Source organism: Ambystoma mexicanum, chromosome 5p, assembly GCF_040938575.1.
Source record: "Ambystoma mexicanum isolate Mex_15411 chromosome 5p, UKY_AmexF1_1, whole genome shotgun sequence".
In the NCBI taxonomy this organism is placed as follows: Eukaryota; Metazoa; Chordata; class Amphibia; order Caudata; family Ambystomatidae; genus Ambystoma; species Ambystoma mexicanum.
The window spans coordinates 1205990266-1206009728 of record NC_090930.1 but is presented as its reverse complement, the minus strand read 5'-3'; the positions used below and the strand labels follow the sequence as shown (position 1 = coordinate 1206009728).

General features: G+C 44.3%; 1 protein-coding gene across 1 annotated transcript in view; it reads right to left on the bottom strand.

Moving 5' to 3' along the window:
- Positions 1–19463, bottom strand: part of PHLPP1 (PH domain and leucine rich repeat protein phosphatase 1) — a 1441444-nt gene that overhangs the window by 14924 nt on the left and 1407057 nt on the right. The window contains exon 16 of the mRNA XM_069613677.1: positions 8805–9033. Within this exon, the coding sequence (XP_069469778.1) occupies positions 8805–9033 (229 nt within the window). The remainder of the gene's footprint in view (positions 1–8804; positions 9034–19463) is intronic.

The window sequence follows — 19463 nt, the reverse complement described above, 5'->3', positions numbered from 1 at the left end:
ACGGTTTTTTTTTTTTTTTTTAAATGGGGGGCTTCCCCTAACCCCCTTTAATTTTTTTTTTATTTTACCCATTTTTTATACTTACCAAAGCCAAAAAATACATATAAATAAAAAAATACATTCGAAATTTTTTTTTCAACATTTTTGTTATTCAACATTATTTTTTCTAAATTATGACTGACCACCTTAACCGATATGTTCGTAGCAATACACACCTCCTTGGGAGATGCTGTGAAATCTTTATTAGAGTCAAACTCATCTGAATCATTCCAGATTCATGAAATCCAAATTTAAAGTAGAAATATGTTCCACTGGTATTAGAGGTAGACTTTTGGGGAGACTTGGGTAACTACCATGTTACCCATTTTGTATCTGCATTGTCCTTTTTTTACATCAGATGAAGTTGGGCGTTTACTTGTACTGAAACTACCACATTGGGAAATCACCAGTAAAACTACTGGCACCCCGACCTCAACTTTCTTGAAAGAAGGAGTCTGTACTGAAGCCACTCTTGCGCAGGATTTGGCTCAAGCCTCATCAACCCGAGGCTTATGCCAGCCTGTTCAGTTCTGGGATGATGCAGTAATGCTTTTCCCAGGTACCGAGGCCACTTTGTCGAGAGTAAACAAGTTCTCTGGTATGAGGCACTGGGCCCACTAGTCCCTTTCACACCAAGAGGTACTTTCATTTCCTCATATGGGAGATACTGGTGCATTCCCACCAAGAGGTACTAAGATTACTTTGCCCAGAGACATTGCCTCCTAAAAGGATGTGTGACGACCGCACACCTGGGGCTGCAATCTACACCTGGATACAAATAGGAGATGCCAGAGCACATACTTTAAAGACCAAGCCCACTTCTTGCTCATCTTGATAGTTTTACGGTTTCTAACAAAGTCCTCCATCATCTTCAGTACTAACCCCAGCAAGGGCATGAAAAGAAGACAGTTGTGGAGGGACCTACGAAGAATAGTCTCACACAAGGCACACAAACACACACAAGAACACTTACCACAAGTAAGTAAAGTTCTTTTCGATTGGATGTTCCTCCCACGTATTCCTCATTTCCACATTCAGTTGCTTTGGAACATTTTTCTCGACATAGGTTGCTGTGTGCTGTCTTGTCGATGTCCCTCGAGGGCCTCCGTTCAATGTCATCATCAGTATAAGTAGCGCACACAGCACCCGTTGGCTTCAGTTCTGTTTTTCCCCCTCCAGTAAAGGAATTACAAGGTGTACCATAGACCGTATGCTCCAAGAAAGCATTAAGTTTAAAGACAAGTACATTCTACATTGGGCTAGGCGGGGAGGGGCGATGAGGAATATGTGGAAGGAACAGCCAATCAAAAGAACATGACCACGGGTAAGAAACTTGTTCTTCGAACGGACTGTGTCCTCCCACATTTTCCTCATCTTTTGATAGACTCCCAATTTGGTGGTGGGAATATGAATTTAATTTCGTCCTTAAATGTTACCATGGACCGAATGAAGGACTGCCTTCCCAAATTGTCCTTTACTGGAAGATTAATCCAGGCAGTAATGTTTCACAAAAGTGTGAAGCGACGGCCAAGTGGCCACTGCACATATGTCTTTTTCCGGAACACCTCTCTGAAGAACAGCAAAGGTTGCCATGCCCCTTGTAGAATGTGCTCTTAAACTTTCCGGCAGGTCTTTACCCGCCAACCTGTAATATTCCACAATAGCCAGAATACGCTATCTGGATAGGGTCCGTTTTGTCACAGCTAAACCCAATTTAGGATCTGTATAGCCAATGAATAATTGGTCATTCTGACAAATGTTTGACATTCTTGATATATAAAAACTGAGAGCCTTTTTTGGGTCCAACCTATGTAATCTTTCCTGCTCCTTTCCCGGATGAGCAGGTGGGTAGAAAGATGGCAAAATGTTTTGTGACAAGTGGAAGCCAGAGACTACTTTTGGTAGAAAAGGTTTCACCTTGAGAACAACCTTGTTTTTATAGAAAACGGTGTATGGGGCTTTAGAGGAAAGTGCTTGCAACTCGTTTACCCTGCAGGCTGACGTCATTGCTATTAAGTAAGACAGTTTGTCAAGTTAACAGTCTTAATGGTCATGTATGTATTGGTTCAAAAGGAATGCATGCTAGAAATGTTGACACCAGGTTGAGATCCCATATAGGGACTTGGAATGGAATTGGTGGAAATACATTAGTAAGACCCTTTAGGAACTGAGTAATCAGAGGGATTTTAAAATAGGACTCCTCTAAAAAATTGAAAGCGCTGCCAGACAACCTTTAATTGTTCCAATCTGCAGCCCCAGATTTGCTAAATGTAACAAGAAAGATAGCACCATACGTGTATCACACAGAAAGGGATCTATGATCTTATCCCTGCACCGGCTGCTGAACTTGTTCCAACGGCAGCGGTACAAAGATTTTGATGCTGGCCTTCTGGCCGAAAGCAAGATATCCATCACGTCATTCCGGAGGTCTCAATCCTTACATCTCAACCTCTCAGACACCATGCATGAAGGTTGAGTGTCTTGACCTCTGGATGGAGAACCAGACCCTCCTCTAACGAGAGAAGGTCCTCTCTCTTTGTGAAAGACGCATTAGAGAGCAGATGGATAAGTCCAGAAGGTCCGGATAACATGCCGTCCTGGCCCAATCCGGGGCAATAAGAATCATGGATTTCCCAAACTTTCTCTACCTCCTGATCAAGTGAGGAATGACAGGGACTGGAGAAAAAAGGAACAGGAGTGGAAACTCCCAGTCCACTATGAACGTGTCCCCTAAAGCTCCTCTTGGGGGAAATTCCCTGGAGCAGAACAGTTCGCACTTTCGGGTTGACACTGGTCGTGAACAGATCCATTTGCAGGGTTCTCCAAAGGGTGAAGATCTCTCGAAGGGCTTCCTGAGCTAGCTCCCACTCGTGGGAGACTACTCTGCCTGCTCAGAGCATCCGCCGCCGTGTTCTCCTCAAGGAGATTCCTTCTTGAATGGCCCAGAACCAGAGCTACATTGCCTCTCGGCACAGTGGTAGTGACCCTACGCTTCCTCTCTTGTTGAGGTAGTACATGGCCATGGTGTTGTCCGTCATTATCTGGACATTCTTTCCCCCACCTGAGGGCAGGAAGGACTTCAGCGCTAGTCTGGTTGCCCTCAGCTCCAACAGGTTTATGTGTAGTTTGGACTCCGATGGAGACCAACGACCGCTAACTGTCAGATCTTTGGTGTGGGCTCCACACCCCGTGAGTGAGGCGTCTAACTACTGTTATCTCTGGCCAGGGTTGCCAAATGGGTTCTCCCTTCAGAATTTTGTCCTCGCTCGCAGGCCCACCACATAAGATCCTGTGCGACTATGATTGGAACTTTAAGAAGATCTGACATTCTACCTGAGAATTGGGACCATTGAGTCCTGAGAGCCCATTGGAGAGATCGCATTCTCAGTCAAGCCTCTGGCCCTAGGAAAATGAAGAATGCCATGAGGCTGAGCAACCTAAAAATAAAAAAAATCGACCTACTGCAGAATGTGTTGAGCTCTCACCTTAGGTGGCCAGGCTTTCGCTAAGGTTGTAACCAGTATCGCTATGATACATTGGAGTCTTTGTGATGGTATCGTGTGGGACTTCTTGTAATTGACGGAGAAGCCCAGTCTGTTGTGTGGCAGGTTACGCTGAGATGTTCCAGGGCTTGTTCGGTGAACGTGCCCTGATCAGCCAATCGTCCAGGTAGGGGTAGACGTTAATCCCCCCCTCTCCTGAGACCTGCTGCCACAACCGCCATTAACTTGGTGGAAACCCTCGGGGTGGAGGACAGCCCGAATGGCAGAACTCGAAACTGATAATGAGAACCGCCAACTGCAAACCTCCGGTACCTTCTGTGCTTGTGATGTATAGGCACATGAAAGTAAGCATCCCAAAGGTCCAATGATACCATCCAATACTAAGTTGGAGGGCCTGAAGGATTTGAGAAAGGGTGACCATCTTGAACTTGTCCTTCCTGAGGAACTTTCAAGTTTCTTAAGTCCAAGATGGGTCTCAATCATCCTTCCTTTTTGAGAATTAGAAAGTACGGGGAGAACCAACTCTTGTTCCACTCTGCCACAGGGACCGGTTCGATTGCTTCTTTCTCTAGCAGGGTCAAAATTTCCTGCACAAGGAGTGGATCGGGAATTTTGAAAGAGCTGTTCCCCGGTGGATGATCCTGAGGCCTTTTTAGAAAAGGAAGGCAGTAACCCCGACTACTGTTTCCAGTGTCCAAGCATCTGAAGTAATGCCCTGCCATTCTTGCAAATGCTGAGAAAGTCTGCCTCCCACTGGAGTCATGTGGGCTAAGACCTCAGATTGTGAGGATTTGAGATTGGTTTTGAGATGGCTGAAACAGTGGCTGAGGGCAAAGCTGCCACTGCTTGGGCTGATTTAGTACCTCTCCCTCGTCCACGAGGGAATGTTCTCTGACCTCCAAGACTGGTCTGCCCTCTCCCTCTTCCAACTGAGGATTAGAATCGAAAGGACTTATTCATCCAAGATGATGTACTGTGGTAGGAATGCTGAGGCTGTCTAATGGCGGCACTAAGAGATTTAGCCGCCCTTTTTGGGGTCTGCAGCTTTTCCAGACTTTCATCAGCCTTACTGCCAGACAGCCTCGAGCCGTCAAAGGGCATATTGAGGGGTCTAGATTGTACATCGGTGCAAATCCAGACTTCCTCAACCACGCAAACCTGCGCACCACAGTACTAGTTGCCATGGATCTGCTAATGCTATCAACAGTATCCAGACCTGACTGGAGGAATTCACACATCCTTGATGAAAGCCAGGAAGCCGTCTCTTTCTTCTCCTTCTGGAATGCGGTCAGCCGCCATAGCTACACAATCCCACAGGGTAATTGTAAATTTTGACAAGGCACAAGCAGTGTTCGCTGATTTTAAAGACATACTTCCAGCAGTAGATATTTTTCGAGCTCAAGCATACCCTCGCTTGTCATCCCTATCAGGGGGATAGAAGGGTATGCAGATGGCTTTGTGGACGTGACTGCCTGAACCACCAAACTCTCAATTTGTGGGTGCTTGTTAAATATTCTGGGTCACTGCTGGGTGACCTATATTTTTTAAGAAGTTTTTATTTACTGCAGTTGCAGTTTCTGGTGCTTCCCAATTAATGTCATCCTTTCTTGTAGAGCAATATGAAAAGGCAAAATTGGATCTCTCTGGGGACCTTGATCCAGTATATCAGTTAGGTCATCCTGCTCAAATGATGGTGCATGCCTACTCCAACCCAAATATTCAACCAACTTGGTCTTTAGTTGTCTGTGTGAAGAGTTAGCATGGTCAGAATGGTCTGGTTTCCCAAATTCCTATTCTGGAGAGGTATCCATACCACTGACTGTCTGCAGGTTTTCATACAAGTCTTATCCTAGACTCTTCAGGAATTAATTCATCTGGCACATTTGGGGTACCAAATTGTAAGCCAAATGGTGGTGTATTTTCATCCGAGGGCTCAATGTCTTTACAAATTGAAGATAAAGATTTAAAAAAGAAAAAATGTTGGTAAGGGTTTGAAAATCTAGAAGATTCATAGGGTTTAGTCTTCGACTTCCCTTTGCTGTCTTTATGCAGATCGACAGGGGCATGGTCTTTCTGCTTCTCTTTCGAGGGGGTCGGGACGCTGTCTCGAAGATTTGTAATATTTATTTTTGAAATGCATCCCATTTTGCCGGGGAGTCTGGCTTGGTTGGACATATGATTTCCTCAGCCGAGGAATCACTAGAGGTTGAAGTCGACCCGTGACGTTGTTTCTTGGCCTTCTTGGAAGAAGACTAAGGATGATGCGATCGACTTCTCGACCAAGATTGTTTATATCTTTTCCGTCGAGAATATCTCGACTCTTCGGATTTTCTTTTTTTGGAATTCTCTGAAGGAAACCTTGAAGATATCCTACCCACCACCAATTTACCTTTACACTCCCATTGAGCCTTGTCGGTCATCGCCTGACAGGAGTTACACTTGGAGGTACGATGTTTGGTTCTGAGACACCACAGGCATATGCGGTAGTGGTCGTTGATTGACATTTTCGATCTATAGTTCTGACATTTCTTGAAGCCCTTTTTAGGCGTTGATGAAGCCGACGGTGAAGACATTTCCGTATACAAAATTTGTGAAGAACCGAAGCGCGACGTAATTCTTCGAAGCAAATGCTTGGAAAAATGGAAGTGAAGCCAATGGGCTCTGCGTGTGATACTTATATAGATGATGGCATCGACAGTTGGACGGATGCCCTAGTCGATGTCCCTCGAGACAGCACACAGCAACCTCTGTCGAGAAAATGTTTCCAAAGCAGTTGAAGCTGGAAAGATATTATCAAAAGATAAGGAATACGTGGGAGGACACAATCCATTTGAATGGTGTTTTATATACACTTTATGGGTTGGTGAGGATGAGCCGCTGAACATTGCTTTCTGTAGAGTATGCACTTTTGAAGTCTGTTACATAAGGCAGAGGGACGCACAAACTGAAAAGGCAAAAATCCCAATTTAGGAATGACAAAGAAGTGTAACACCCAAAAACAGAGGCAGCACTGAGCAGTAGCTAATTCTGACCTACCACTAAAGCAGAAATAACATGAACTCAGTGTGGTGGTTTGTGAAATGTGGGTAGAGTGCAGCGTTAGAGAACAAAGGGATACGCGTGCAAAAGACGCCCTCCTATCCTCACAAATTCTTAAAGTGACAGCTTCTATTTTTAGTTTACTTTTCCTGAACCATCTATGGAGGCTGGGTATCCCAATCAGCTGGAAATTACAGATATAACAATGTTAATGAAGGCATGTGGGGAATGACAAATGGCTGCCCTCGGGATGTTTTCACAAAATTCTATGAATCAAAGCATGGAAGTCGTCAGTAATCATTCAGATATTTTTGCTGTTTGCATATTGTATTTTCAACTCAGGAAACGGAAGTAATGCCATTATGAACTTCACATGATTAATGTATTAGTATTACATTAATTCTGTGTTTTGTACTGATAAAATGAAAGCCGTGCTTTGAAAAATAACCAACCCAAAATATACAAAATAACAGTCTTAGAATAGTGTAGAGAGGCCCAGACAGTTTTATTCAGCCTTACATAGACTTGTTGCCAAAACTCAGATGTTGATACACAAATAGCACATGTTTAAGTCTTACAATGCCAGCAAAGTTATACATCTCTTAATCCTGTACTGAACAAGCACATGTGTTAATGACACAGAGTGACACTAGCCTATTGTAAACATTTAGAGATGGGCGCTGTGTATTTTTCCATTGGGACATATCAACGGAGAAGCAAATTTCATTTTCCCATTCTAACCCACAGTGGGAATTTCACGTTTGGGTAATTTGTGGAGGATTGGTTTGTTTAAAACCATGAAGCTTAACAAAATGGAATTTGTTCATAATTTGATGGCTGTAGTAACTAGATTTTTTACAATTAAATTGAAGAACTGGGAACATGGCAACTACAATTATTGGTGAAACAATTTTTTTGCATGTGCAGAGATTAGCGAGAATCTGCATCAAAGAGCATGCAAAACTAACGACATTAGAGATGTGATGCAAGTCCAGAGACTGACTCAGATTCTACAGAAAGAACAGTCAGTTACATTGTTGATGAGGTATGTAGCCCTCCATGACCTAATGCAGATAGAGTTTTTGCCAACAACTCTTTGCCCAACCTCCAGTTACAGATGTGATTTAATGTTCATTCATACATATGTATGTGACGAGGCATCAGACTTCTGCTTCACATACATTGTGACCTACTGACAAGGTTTCCTTGAATGCTTATGCAGATTTATACAAATAATGTACAAAATGTGGATGCCTTTTCTGGGCCCAGATATGTTTGAGCACTGTTTTAAAGAAAAGAAACTGTGAAAAAGAGAAATAAATAAAAAAAATAATCCATCTCTATGTGTTGAAGTCCATATTCCAGTTAAAACAATCATTTAAAATAACCACGGCTATGCTCTCAGCTGAAGTATAAGAGCTGTTTAAGAAAGGTACTGAAGGACTATTCGGTACTGCTAAAGATGTTTGACAGAAGGGTTCATATCTTAAACCACCCTAAAGATTAACCATAGTGTTAATAATGTGCGACGTAGCCTGCAGAGCAATATGTGGCTCAGTAAACAATGATGCAAACCCTCGACAATAAATGTAGGACACTTCAAGAATCGGATCACAATTTAAAGAAGGGCCAGCATGGCATGCTAAAATGTTTCTACATTGCAAGACGAGATACTGATGCAGATTGGCTTCCTTAATGTGACTTTCTCCTTTATCTCACTGGTTCTTCTTTCCATTGTTCTATGGAGCACAGACAGTTTTAGGTCTATGGGCAGCAAAAAGGTTCTTTAACGGAGGGGATCCAATCGATAGGTGGAGCCAGTGTTTATAAATGTTAATGAATACCCAATGACCAAGAAATAAATTGTTTAAATAGAATTATCATACATACTATAGAGAAAACACTTTCAGTGCATACAGTGTGGCTACTTTAATAAAGTTATTTATATTAATTGAAATTTATGACATACAAGAGCTTGGGTAATCCCGTGAAAGGGTGACTTGCATCAGGAAAAGAGAAATTAACAAAATGTTGATAGGAATGAGGAAGGGCATGCAATGGGAACAACACCAACAGAGGACCAGAAAGGCAGCGGATTACAATATATACATGGAAGTAGAGAGGGGTATAGGACAGGCATCCTTCGGGGAGAAGAGGCCTGGTGCCTTCATGAACGCATTAATGTTGTTAACAGCTTGCTTAACGTGGAATAGTTCCTCTCACCTCTGTGATGATGGCCTTGTGCTCCTTTATCCTCTTCAGTTCCTCCTCACAGCTCACTGTGTAGGACATGGACAGGGGTAGCGGCTTTCCGTTTCTGCACAGAACAGTTCGGCACTTTCCTACGTTTGCAGACGTCAACGTGAAGCAGCCACCTGGATCCAGTGGGTCGTGTTTTATGTGGCAAAGAACTGCTGAACCACCAAGTTTCTGTCCAGCAGTGCCAAGCTTCCTGCAGAGAGACAAGTGGATGTTGAAAATCGAGACCAACTCATCGGGCAACAAAGCAAAATACAATGCAAGGAAGTCATGGGCAACCGTTTAATGGAGCAAGCAAAGAAAGGCTGTTGTGCATGACTGCACTGCCACATGTGCCCAGTGTAGAGATTTGAAAAGAACAGGAGACCAAACCAGTCAGGTGCTTTAGACAATTAAAAAAAGGGGAAGAGGTTAGCTCCTTTCAAGTAAGTTCACTCATTACTGGAACTCTTACGGACGTGTGTGCTTGGCTATGTACACTGCACACATATTTTTAAATTCCTACATCAATGGAATTACGATATTCCCCTGAATTATGGATTTCAACGAATGGAAAGCTAGCCAAATAGGCTAATTAATCATAGCAAAAGCCCTTTTTGGAGAACAATCAAAACAGCATGCAATTAGCTCTCCATTGCAAGCAGCAGTCTATTGTTGTCAATTGCAAAGAGAAGCTGTGAACAAACGTAATCCATCCTGTGTAAATGCCAAGTTATTATGCAAGTCTATGCAAAAAGGACGAGCATACTAGTCCTTGGCATTTAAGGGGAAAACCTACATTCTTACTTGACATGTAAACAAAGAAATAGTAAATATGAACAAGGAGTGCTGCAATGGCAGATGCACTCTGCATAGAGCAGATGTGAAAAAACACTACAGAACAAAATTGAGGTTTGAACTGGACACATTAGCCCTGTGCATACACTTCGCTAGTGCACTTGGGGAATGCCAACAAACACTACCCACAAGCCATGTAATCATGCTCTACTTGTTAGTGTGCCCAGGGCATACCCTCCAGCCACACTCAGAGCCCAATCCCTAGCAACATTACTTGCAGTGCATGTTCTGACGCCACGTCTTGTGGTCGGTACACTAACTGCATGGTATGCAACTAAATACCAAGCACATTATCACCTGCATTACCAGCACCTAGAAAAACAATCACATGGGCGATAACTCTAAAAGTACTACTTGCATGTCATTGCCCTTGGCGGGCATGGGCCAATGCTGATTGCCCACAGCCATGCACAAGTGCACTGCTGCTTGCATTACTCGCATGGACCAACATGGTGTTTTTGAACCATTAAAGGAATTGATGCCACAGGTCTCCACATGCTTGGCCTTGTTTTGCAGTCCTCTTGCATACAGCTTTGAATACAAACTGTTGCTCAAGAAGCCTATACCTTCACGATGCCTGCAACTTAAAAAATGAGTGAGCTGGACTTCAATTTAACACAATCACCCTGTTCTGACAGTCAGGTGGTGGCGGGCAAAGGAACGGTAAGAATGGGGGCAGACCTGGCCTCTGGTAGCCTTGGGAGAGGGTATGGGTAATATTTCAAAATATCAGGTGGAGGGGGGGGGGGCAAACGTGGCCCTTGGGTGCAGTTTGTTTTGGAGAGGGTGCACGACCTGCAAGGTTTTCTATAAAAGAAAATGTAGATAGTACCACCCCACATGGTCTTTGACATCCTGTTGCAGATTGCCTGTTCAGTGTGGGAATGAAATTATGTACAGCTTGACCCCTCCCTTAATAAGGGTGAAGTTAATGTCTCAAAAAACATCTAATCCAAAATATCAAGCGAGGGGCAAGATTGGGTTCTGGAGTGCCCTCTGAAGCAGACTCTACAAAGACAACAATCTTTTCGGATTTAAAAACTTCTGATGCACAGATTGCAACCAAACAAAAAAAAAAAGATTTCAATGGAGTCCATATTCTGTTGCACAAACTAAGATTTAAGTAAATCCGTCCAAAAGTTGTTGCAAGAAGTCAAAAAAGTACATTTTACTTTTGCCACATTAGTGGAATATGCCAAGAAGAACGAATGCCAAAAAAAACAAAATCATGTCACTAACAAGAAAATTCAATAGGAAACCAATCTGTATGTACCTTGATGGCAAGCTACTAGAAACAACTTCAAACAAAATATCTTGGATTGCTAATAAACCAATCAGAAACTGAAAAAGAGTGGGCCATAAAAATCAACGAAAAAGCTCTTTGCCTCGCACGACAAAGTAAAATGTTACACAGGAAATACGGCCAATATTCTTTGCAACCAGTTATAACATTTTATTCTCAAAAAATCACCGCAATTCTAACCTATGGTGCAGAAACCCTAATTAATGCTCCACAAGATATCTGGAATCAATTAGAGGGCTGCATATGGCGTAAAATTATTGGTCTCCCGTCTTCATTTCCAGTCCCTCGGATTCGGCATGAATTAGGTTTACAATCCCTCGAAGCAGTTCAGAACTGGAACTCCCTTATGCTGTTTAGGAAAACACAAGTAATTGAGACTATACCAGCAATAAATATCATAAGAGATAACGACCTTGCAACCAACTCCATGGTACTGAACCATTGGTACTGAACCATTGGAAACAACCATTGGATATACAGCTTGAGATGCTGATGAATCGCCCACAGAAGGCTAAATTAAGGATGCAGAGAATTGATTGGATTAAAACACTCACAATAAATGCAACTTACAAACTGTCTCTAACAAGCAATATTGAGACTAGATCCCTCCATCATCTTCTGGAAAACCTGAGGAAATTTCCAGAAACATTTAGAAACACATTCTTACGCCTGCGTCTCAATTTACTACCCACAAGACAGAGATTAGCTAAGACAAATCACTTTCAGAAGAGAACGCATATTGTCACTTCTGTAAGGATCAATCTAAAATCGAAACCTTATATCATCTAATCATGGAGTGTCCGATGCTAACAGAAAAAAGAAACTTGATTAGAGACAGATGGATAACCACAACTGTTACACTGGATACACACCAAAGATGGACGACAATCTTGGCAGGGAATGATCAAAAACTTATTGCAATTGTTACATTTTGGGAAACAATCATGAAGGATCCTTCATTCATGTAATACGAACTCCGAACAAAAGAATAAATCTCAGATGAGCAAGTCATAAATAGACAATCGTGAACCACTAAAGAAAAGAAAAAAGAAGAAAGAGAAAAGAGTGAAAGAGAACAATTACCAGGAAACTTAATACAAAAGGAAAGAAAGATTGAAGAGCTACAGACCAAATCTGAGCAAAGAAAAGAACTGTGAACTTCGTCTGTGTCTTTCAGTTTTTTAGGTTATTTTTAAAAAATGTGTTAATATTTTATTAAGAAACATGTAAATAGAATAATGAAAAAGTTTATATATGAACTAAATCATTTAATTTAAAAAAAAAAAAACGTTTGCCTAAAAAAAACACCAGGCAGTGGGCCAAAAAAGGGGACATTATGTATGTTAGAAACCTGGCCGAGTGACTCAGCCAATCCTATTGGATGATGTGCGGGGTAAGCAAACTGATAAAACCTGCAGATTTCCAACAGTTTTCTTTTCCAGGATTTAAGCAGAGCTTCATCCCCCTAAAGAGGCCCAGCTGAATATTACAGTATCAGAAAACAACATTTCTTTTCGGTTTGTTCTACATTGCTGAAAATTACAGTTTATGGGAAATATGCACACATTGGGTCTTTCATGTTCTTTTTAAATTTATTGAAAGAAGATCAAGTTACTTACCAACTGGTAACGTTCTTTCGATTGGATGTTCCTCCAACGTATTCCTCATCTTAGATGTATTCCATCCAGCTTTGCTGCTCTTCGGAAATTCTTTCGGCAGAGGGCGCTGTGCGTCGATGTCGTCTAGTCGATGGTCCCTCAAAGGCCTCTGTCGAGGGCGACGTCATCGGGTGTATAAGTAGCAAGCGCGACGCCCGTTGGCCTCAGTTCTGTTTTTCCCCTCTTTTGTATCTGTGATCTTGTACTGTGTAGATTGTGCCGGCAGGCAGGTATCATCAGCCTTGCGAGATCCGAGATGGCAATAACCCGGAAAAAAATCTACAGAGGGGTTGGTTGGGAGGGCGATGAGGAATACGTTGGAGGAACATCCAATCGAAAGAACGTTACCAGTTGGTAAGTAACTTGTTCTTCGAGTGGATTGTGTCCTCCAACGTATTCCTCATCTTAGATAGGCTCCCAAAGCAGTATTTTGCATAGTTCCTCTGGAGGAGGGGTCAGATTTTTTCCACCAATGCCTTTAGATGGCGGAATAAAGCACTGCTTTTCAAAAAGTCAGCTCCCTAGACTGGGAAGCATCCAGGCTATAGAATTTTGAGAAGGTGTGAAGTGAAGACCAAGTTGCTGCTTCGCAAATGGACCTTATTGGGACACCTCTCTGAAGGGCTGTGGAAGAGGCGATGCCTCTGGTGGAATGAGCCCTTAACCCTTCTGGTGGGTCTTTTTGTGCTAGTCTGTAGCATTCTGAAATGCAAAGCACGATCCAGCATGAAATTGTCTGTTTTGTTACTGATTGACCCAGTTTTCTTCCTGTGTAGCCTATAAACAACTGGTTGTCCACTCTAAGCCTAGAAAGTCTAGAGATGTAAAAGCTTAAAGCTCTTTTTGGGTCCAGTCTGTGTAATCTTTCTTCCTCCTTAGAAGGATGAGGTGGAGGATAGAATGAGGGTAGAACAATTTTCGGACTTAAATGAAAATCAGATATTACCTTCGGTAAAAATGATGGTTTAACCCTCAATACAACTCTGTCCTTATGGAACACAGTATAGGGTGGCCCAGAAGACAGTGCCTGCAAGTCGCTCACTCGTCTTGCTGATGTTAGAGCAACTAAAACGGCTGTTTTCCGTGTTAATAATCTTAATGGACACGTGTGCATAGGCTCAAAAGGGGCACAACTTAAGAATTTTAAGACTAAATTTAGATCCCAAATCGGTACTTGAAATGGGTGAGGAGGAAACACAGCGAGACCTTTTAAGAATTGTGTTATCAAAGGAATTTTGAAGTAGGAGCATTCTTCCGATGAGCGCTTGAAAATGGAAAGCGCTGCAAGGTAACCTTTTATTGTTCCAATATTCAGACCTCTGTGTGCTAGGGTCAGAAGGAAAGATAGTACTTCCGGAATAGAACATAGAAAAGGATTGACATTGTTTTCCCTGCACCAGTTGCAAAACTTTTTCCAACGGCAACGGTACAGAGACTTTGTTGCTGGTCTTCTTGCCGAAAGCAACACCTCCATATCATCATCTGGAAGGTTCCAATCCCTGTATCTCAGCCTTTCAGATACCAAGCATGAAGGTTGAGTGTTCTGACCTGTGGGTGGAGAACCTGACCTTCCATTTGAGAGAGAAGGTTCTCTCTCTGGGGAAGACGTACTGGATGACAGATGGACATATCTAGAAGGTCCGGAAACCACGTTCTCCTGGCCCAATCCAGAGCAATTAGGATCATGCGGTTCCCGAATCGTCTCAGCCTCCTGCTGACCTGAGGAATGAAGGGAATCGGAGGGAACAAGTACAATAGTGGGAAATTCTAATCCACCACGAAGGCGTCCCCCAGGGCTCCTCTCGGGGGAAATTCCCTTGAGCAATACCTTTCGCATTTTCGGTTGGTACTGGTTGCGAATAGGTTTACCTGAGGGGTTCCCAAAGGGCGAAGATCTCTTGAATGACTTCCTGAGCCAATTCCCATTCGTGGGACACCGTGCTCTGCCTGCTCAGAGCATCTGCCGTCATATTCTCTTCCCCGGCTAGATGAATTGCCGTTAAAGAGATTCCTTCCTGAATCGCCCAATACCAGAGCTGCATTGCCTCTCTGCACAGGGGTAGTGACCCCACACCACCTCTTGTTTAGGTAGTGCATGGCCACTGTGTTGTCCGTCATTATCAGGCAAGGCCTTCAGCGCTAGTCTGATTGCCCTCAGCTCCAAAAGGTTGATATGTAGTTTGGACTCTGATGGAGACCAACAACCGTTTATTGTCAAATCGTTGGCATGTGCTCCCCACCCCAGGAGTGAGGCGTCCGTCACTACTGTGATCTCCGGCCATGGTTGCCAAAAAGGTTCTCCCTTTAGGATGTTCTCTGCACAGGTCCACCATAGAAGGTCTTGTCTGACCTTGTACGGAATCTGAAGATCAGTCATTTGACCCGAGAACTGGGACCACTGAGTCTTTAGGGCCCATTGAAGGGATCTCATCCTCAAGCGTGCCTCTGGCACCAGAAAGATGCAGGATGCCATGAGGCTGAGCAACCTTAAAAAGTCGTAAGCCTGGAGATTTTGGGCATTTTGGAATTTGGAAACCATCTGAAGAATGTCTTGAGCCCTCATCGGGAGGCAAGCTCTTTCCCAAGGATGTGTCTAATACAGCTCCTATGTACTGAAGCTGTTGTGAAGGTGTCATTTGAGACTTCTTTAAATTGAGGGAGAAGCCCAGTTTGTGGAGGAAGTGGCAGGTGACCTTCAGATGATCCAGTGCTTGCTCGGCAGAGCGCGCTCTGATCAAGCAATGGTCCAGGTAGGGGTAGACATGAATCCCCTCTCTTCCTGAGGTGCGCTGCCACCACTACCATTAATTTGGTGAAGACCCTCGGGCGGAGGTCAGCCCGAATGGCAGGACTCGAAACTGATAGTGTGAGTCGCCAACTACGAACCTCAGGTATTTCCTGTGTTTGAGATGAATCGGCACATGAAAATAAGCATCCTGGAGGTCCAATGACACCAAGGAGTCCTGGAGTTGAAGGGCCTGAAGGATCTGAGAAAGGGTAACGATCTTGAACGTGTCCTTCCTGAGGAACTTGTTCAAGTTTCTTAAGTCCAATGGGACTTAGTCCACCGTCCTTTTTGGGGATCAAAAAATCCAGGGAGTACCAACCCTTGTTCCTCTCCGCTGCAGGTACTGGTTCGATAGCACCTTTCTCCAGCATCGTTAGAATTTCCTGCTGTAGGAGCGGGTTTGAAAGTTTCAACGGGTGTCTCCCCAGTGGATTGCTATGAGGTTGCTTTTGAAAAGAGCCCAAACATCTGAAGTAATGGCTCGCCATTCTTGCAGATGCTGCAACAGCCTGCCCCCTACAGGTGTTTTGTGGTGCAAGTCCTCAAAGTGGTTTTGTGGCGGATGTTGCAGCTGCTGATGGCAAAGGGGCTGCAGCTGGCTTAGCACGTTTTCCTCGTCCACCACGAGTGGCCTTTCTTTGGCCCCTTTGACTGGCCATTCCTCTCGTCTTCCCGTATGAGGTGGAATAACGATAGGCTCGTCCCCTCCATGATTGCCTTTGCGCACGAAAAGGCTGAGGTTGCCTAATAGCAGCTCCTAAAGATTTGGCCGCTGCTTTTGAGGTTTGCAACCTCTCAAGGCTCTCGTCAGCCTTGTTGCCAAAAAGGTGAGACCCGTCAAAAGGCATGTTCAGGAGGCGGTTCTGCACGTCCGGGGCAAAACCCGACTTCCGTAACCACGCAAACCTGCGCATTACCGTGCTAGTGCCCATGGACCTGTTTACACTATCCGCAGTGTCCAATCCATATTGAAGGTATTCCTGCATGGCCTCCTTTCCATCTCTAACGATGGCTAAGAAACCTTCCCTTTCTTCCCCTTCTGGTATGTGCTCCGCCGCCATTGCGATGCACTCCCACAGAGTGTACGAATATTTAGCCAAGGCACATGTGGAGTTGGCAGATTTTAATGCCATGCTCCTGGCTGAAAATACCTTCCGTGCCCAACCATCCACACGCTTATCGTCCCTGTCTGGAGGGATAGACGGGTACGCAAGTTTGTTGGAAGCTGTGGCTACCTGTATGACCAAATTCTTGGGAGTTGGATGTTTTGACAGATAGCCGGGGTTGCTACTGCCTGGGCGGTATTTTGATGCGAGGGATTTATTTACCGGAGGAATAGAATCCGGAGTTTCCCAATTCTTGGCCACCCTGTTTTGTAAGGCTACATGAAAAGGTAGTACTGGGTCTTCAGTGGGACCATGGTCCAATATGTCTGTTAAATCGTCCTGGATGAATTGGACTGGTGTTCTAGCTCATCCCAAGTAATCTACCACCTTGGTCATTAACTGACGGTAAGATGGACTGGCATGCTCTCCTGGATCTGGTCTACCAAAGTCATTCTCAGGAGAGGTGTCAATGCCACTTGCATTGTGTAAAGACTCCACCAAATCCCTCATTCTGCTTTCCTCTGAGATCAAGCATTCTGGGACATTTGGGGTGCCATATTCCAATCCAAAAGGTACATTTTCCTCCTCGGATCTCTACTGTTCCTCACAAATTGAGGTCAAGGATTTGAAAAACTCCTTCCTAGGGAGAGGCTTGAAAACCTTCTCTGGGACAGGAGGACGAAGAGGTGTAGTACCAGGCTCTGAAGAAATGACATGTTTTGTAACTTTCTCCTCTTTTTCTGGCTGCCCTGGCTTGGTTGGAGCCTTTGGCGCCGAGGGTTTCGGCATCTACGTCGATAAAGGCATCGACGGCGTCTATGACCGTGGTCGTCGATAGGGTCTGCTTCAAGGGCGTCGAGGCAGCCTTCGACGGTTTCCCCTTCGAGGTGTGATAGGTCTCGGACGGCGTCGGTGACCTCGAGCGGTCGACTCGACTCAAGCGTTTATCACTCGGTGTCCTGGAAGGTTCCCTATCCTTCCTTTTACGATCACCCGGGCTCGTGGGCGCGTGAGTGTCGGAGCGATGATGCTCCCGGCCAGCTTCCAAAGAAGGCGCGGACCGAGGCTTTGCCTTCTCAAACACCTCCATCATTTTGACCCTGAATGCTTCCCACTCTTCGGTAGACAAATGTTTTGTGGGGCATTTAATTTTCGGAGACTTGTCTGACGACGAGGTGGAGGGAGACCTATGGCGTTGTTTCTTCGACTTTTTTCGACAAAGACGAGCGATGAGAATCGCTTCGGGATCTAGATCAATGTCTTTCGCGTCGAGGAGATTTTTCCCCATGGGGTCTCGACTCGACGCTAGAAGCTTTTCGATCCTTCCGACCTACCTGTAGCTTTCCTCTTCTTTCTCGCAAGGCCTTCCCCGTCATCGCCTGACACTTCGAACAGGCCTCCATGTCGTGGCCTTCCCTGAGACACCACAAACACTCACGTGCGGGTCCGTGATCGACATTTTTGAGCGGCACGACTTGCATTTCTTAAAACCTGATCTCGGGGTTGTGGTCGGCGTCGATGACGAGGACATAATTACTTCGTTATATTATATTTCTTGACAGAACTCGAGGCGCACTGAATGTCCGAAGCAACGGAACTGCGAAAAAACAGAACTGAGGCCAACGGGCGCCACGCGTGCTACTCATACACCCGATGACGTCGCCCTCGATGGAGGCCTTCGAGGCACCATCGACTCTACATCGACGCACTGCGCCATTTGCCGAAAAATTTTCCGAAGAGCAGCAAAGCTGGATGGAATACATCTAAGATGAGGAATACGTTGGAGGACACAATCCACTCGAAACAAACACCCACAAAAATAAAAATAATTCTATGTTTTCATACGATTTTCTGTGCGTTTGAGATCTTCATTTTAGGCCGAGGGTTCCAATAACTTTACAGGCCTGTTGATTGGGCAGTTCTAGTCATTATGGTATCTCATACCTCGTTAAATGCCCTCTTTGAGCTCTGGATTTTAACTCTGCCTTCATGGCTGACAACAGCTGGAAAGATCCTTGCTGCAGGTTTATAAAGCAATATTAGAACATTGTGCCCGACGAGGATAGAATGTTCTTTTCAAAACAAGGAAAGACAAAGGGAACTCATAGGCATGTTGTGACTAAAGACTTTGCATACCAACCATTAATGCCCTCTGCACAGTGGAGTACTTAGGCTTTATGCTGCTCTAGGCCCAAATAAGTGCATGCGCCCCTGCACCTCAAATTTACTCCGCCTCTGCCAGACTCTGCACCTTCACCAGATTCCGCCAAGCAACAAACTCTGTCCACGTTGTCCAAACTATGCCCCTTCACCCCCATTTCGGCTCCATAACATTATAAGGACTTTTTTAGGTTGCAGGGATTAGAAAGTTATTGCCATTAATTCAAGCCTGTCATCTTCTATGTTATCTTATTCAAAAGAGGGTTTACAGATCTCTGCTGCCCAAGATTTGGAGGAGGCAGTGCGTTCTACAGTTGAGTGCACTAGAGGTAATTGTTATGGCTAATTGTCTACTTTTGATTAGGTCCACAAACAATCTTTTAGAGAAAGCAATAGGAAACATAAGCTGTCTGCCAAGTGGACATATGTGGGAGAAGGTTGGAACGAGGAGTTTCAGTGCCAATATCTGGTTTCTCACAAATTTCCTCCTGTTACACTACGAGAAGCATCTAGACTGGTCTGTAATATTAATGCAACATAACTGAATTTCTACATATGGTCTTGTCAAATGGTAAAGTTTACATATGAAATATTTGCAAGTGGTACAGGCACATCTTATAAAAATGTTGAATAAAAAAAACAACCCCCTTCTCATGGTTACAGCTCTAGTGTAATCGGGGGGCAAAATGGAAATAAGGCAAGTTACCGGGTGCAGCCAATGTTCCTCCAATCCCTAGGGCTGGAAAGCTATTAGAATATGGCACATTTGTG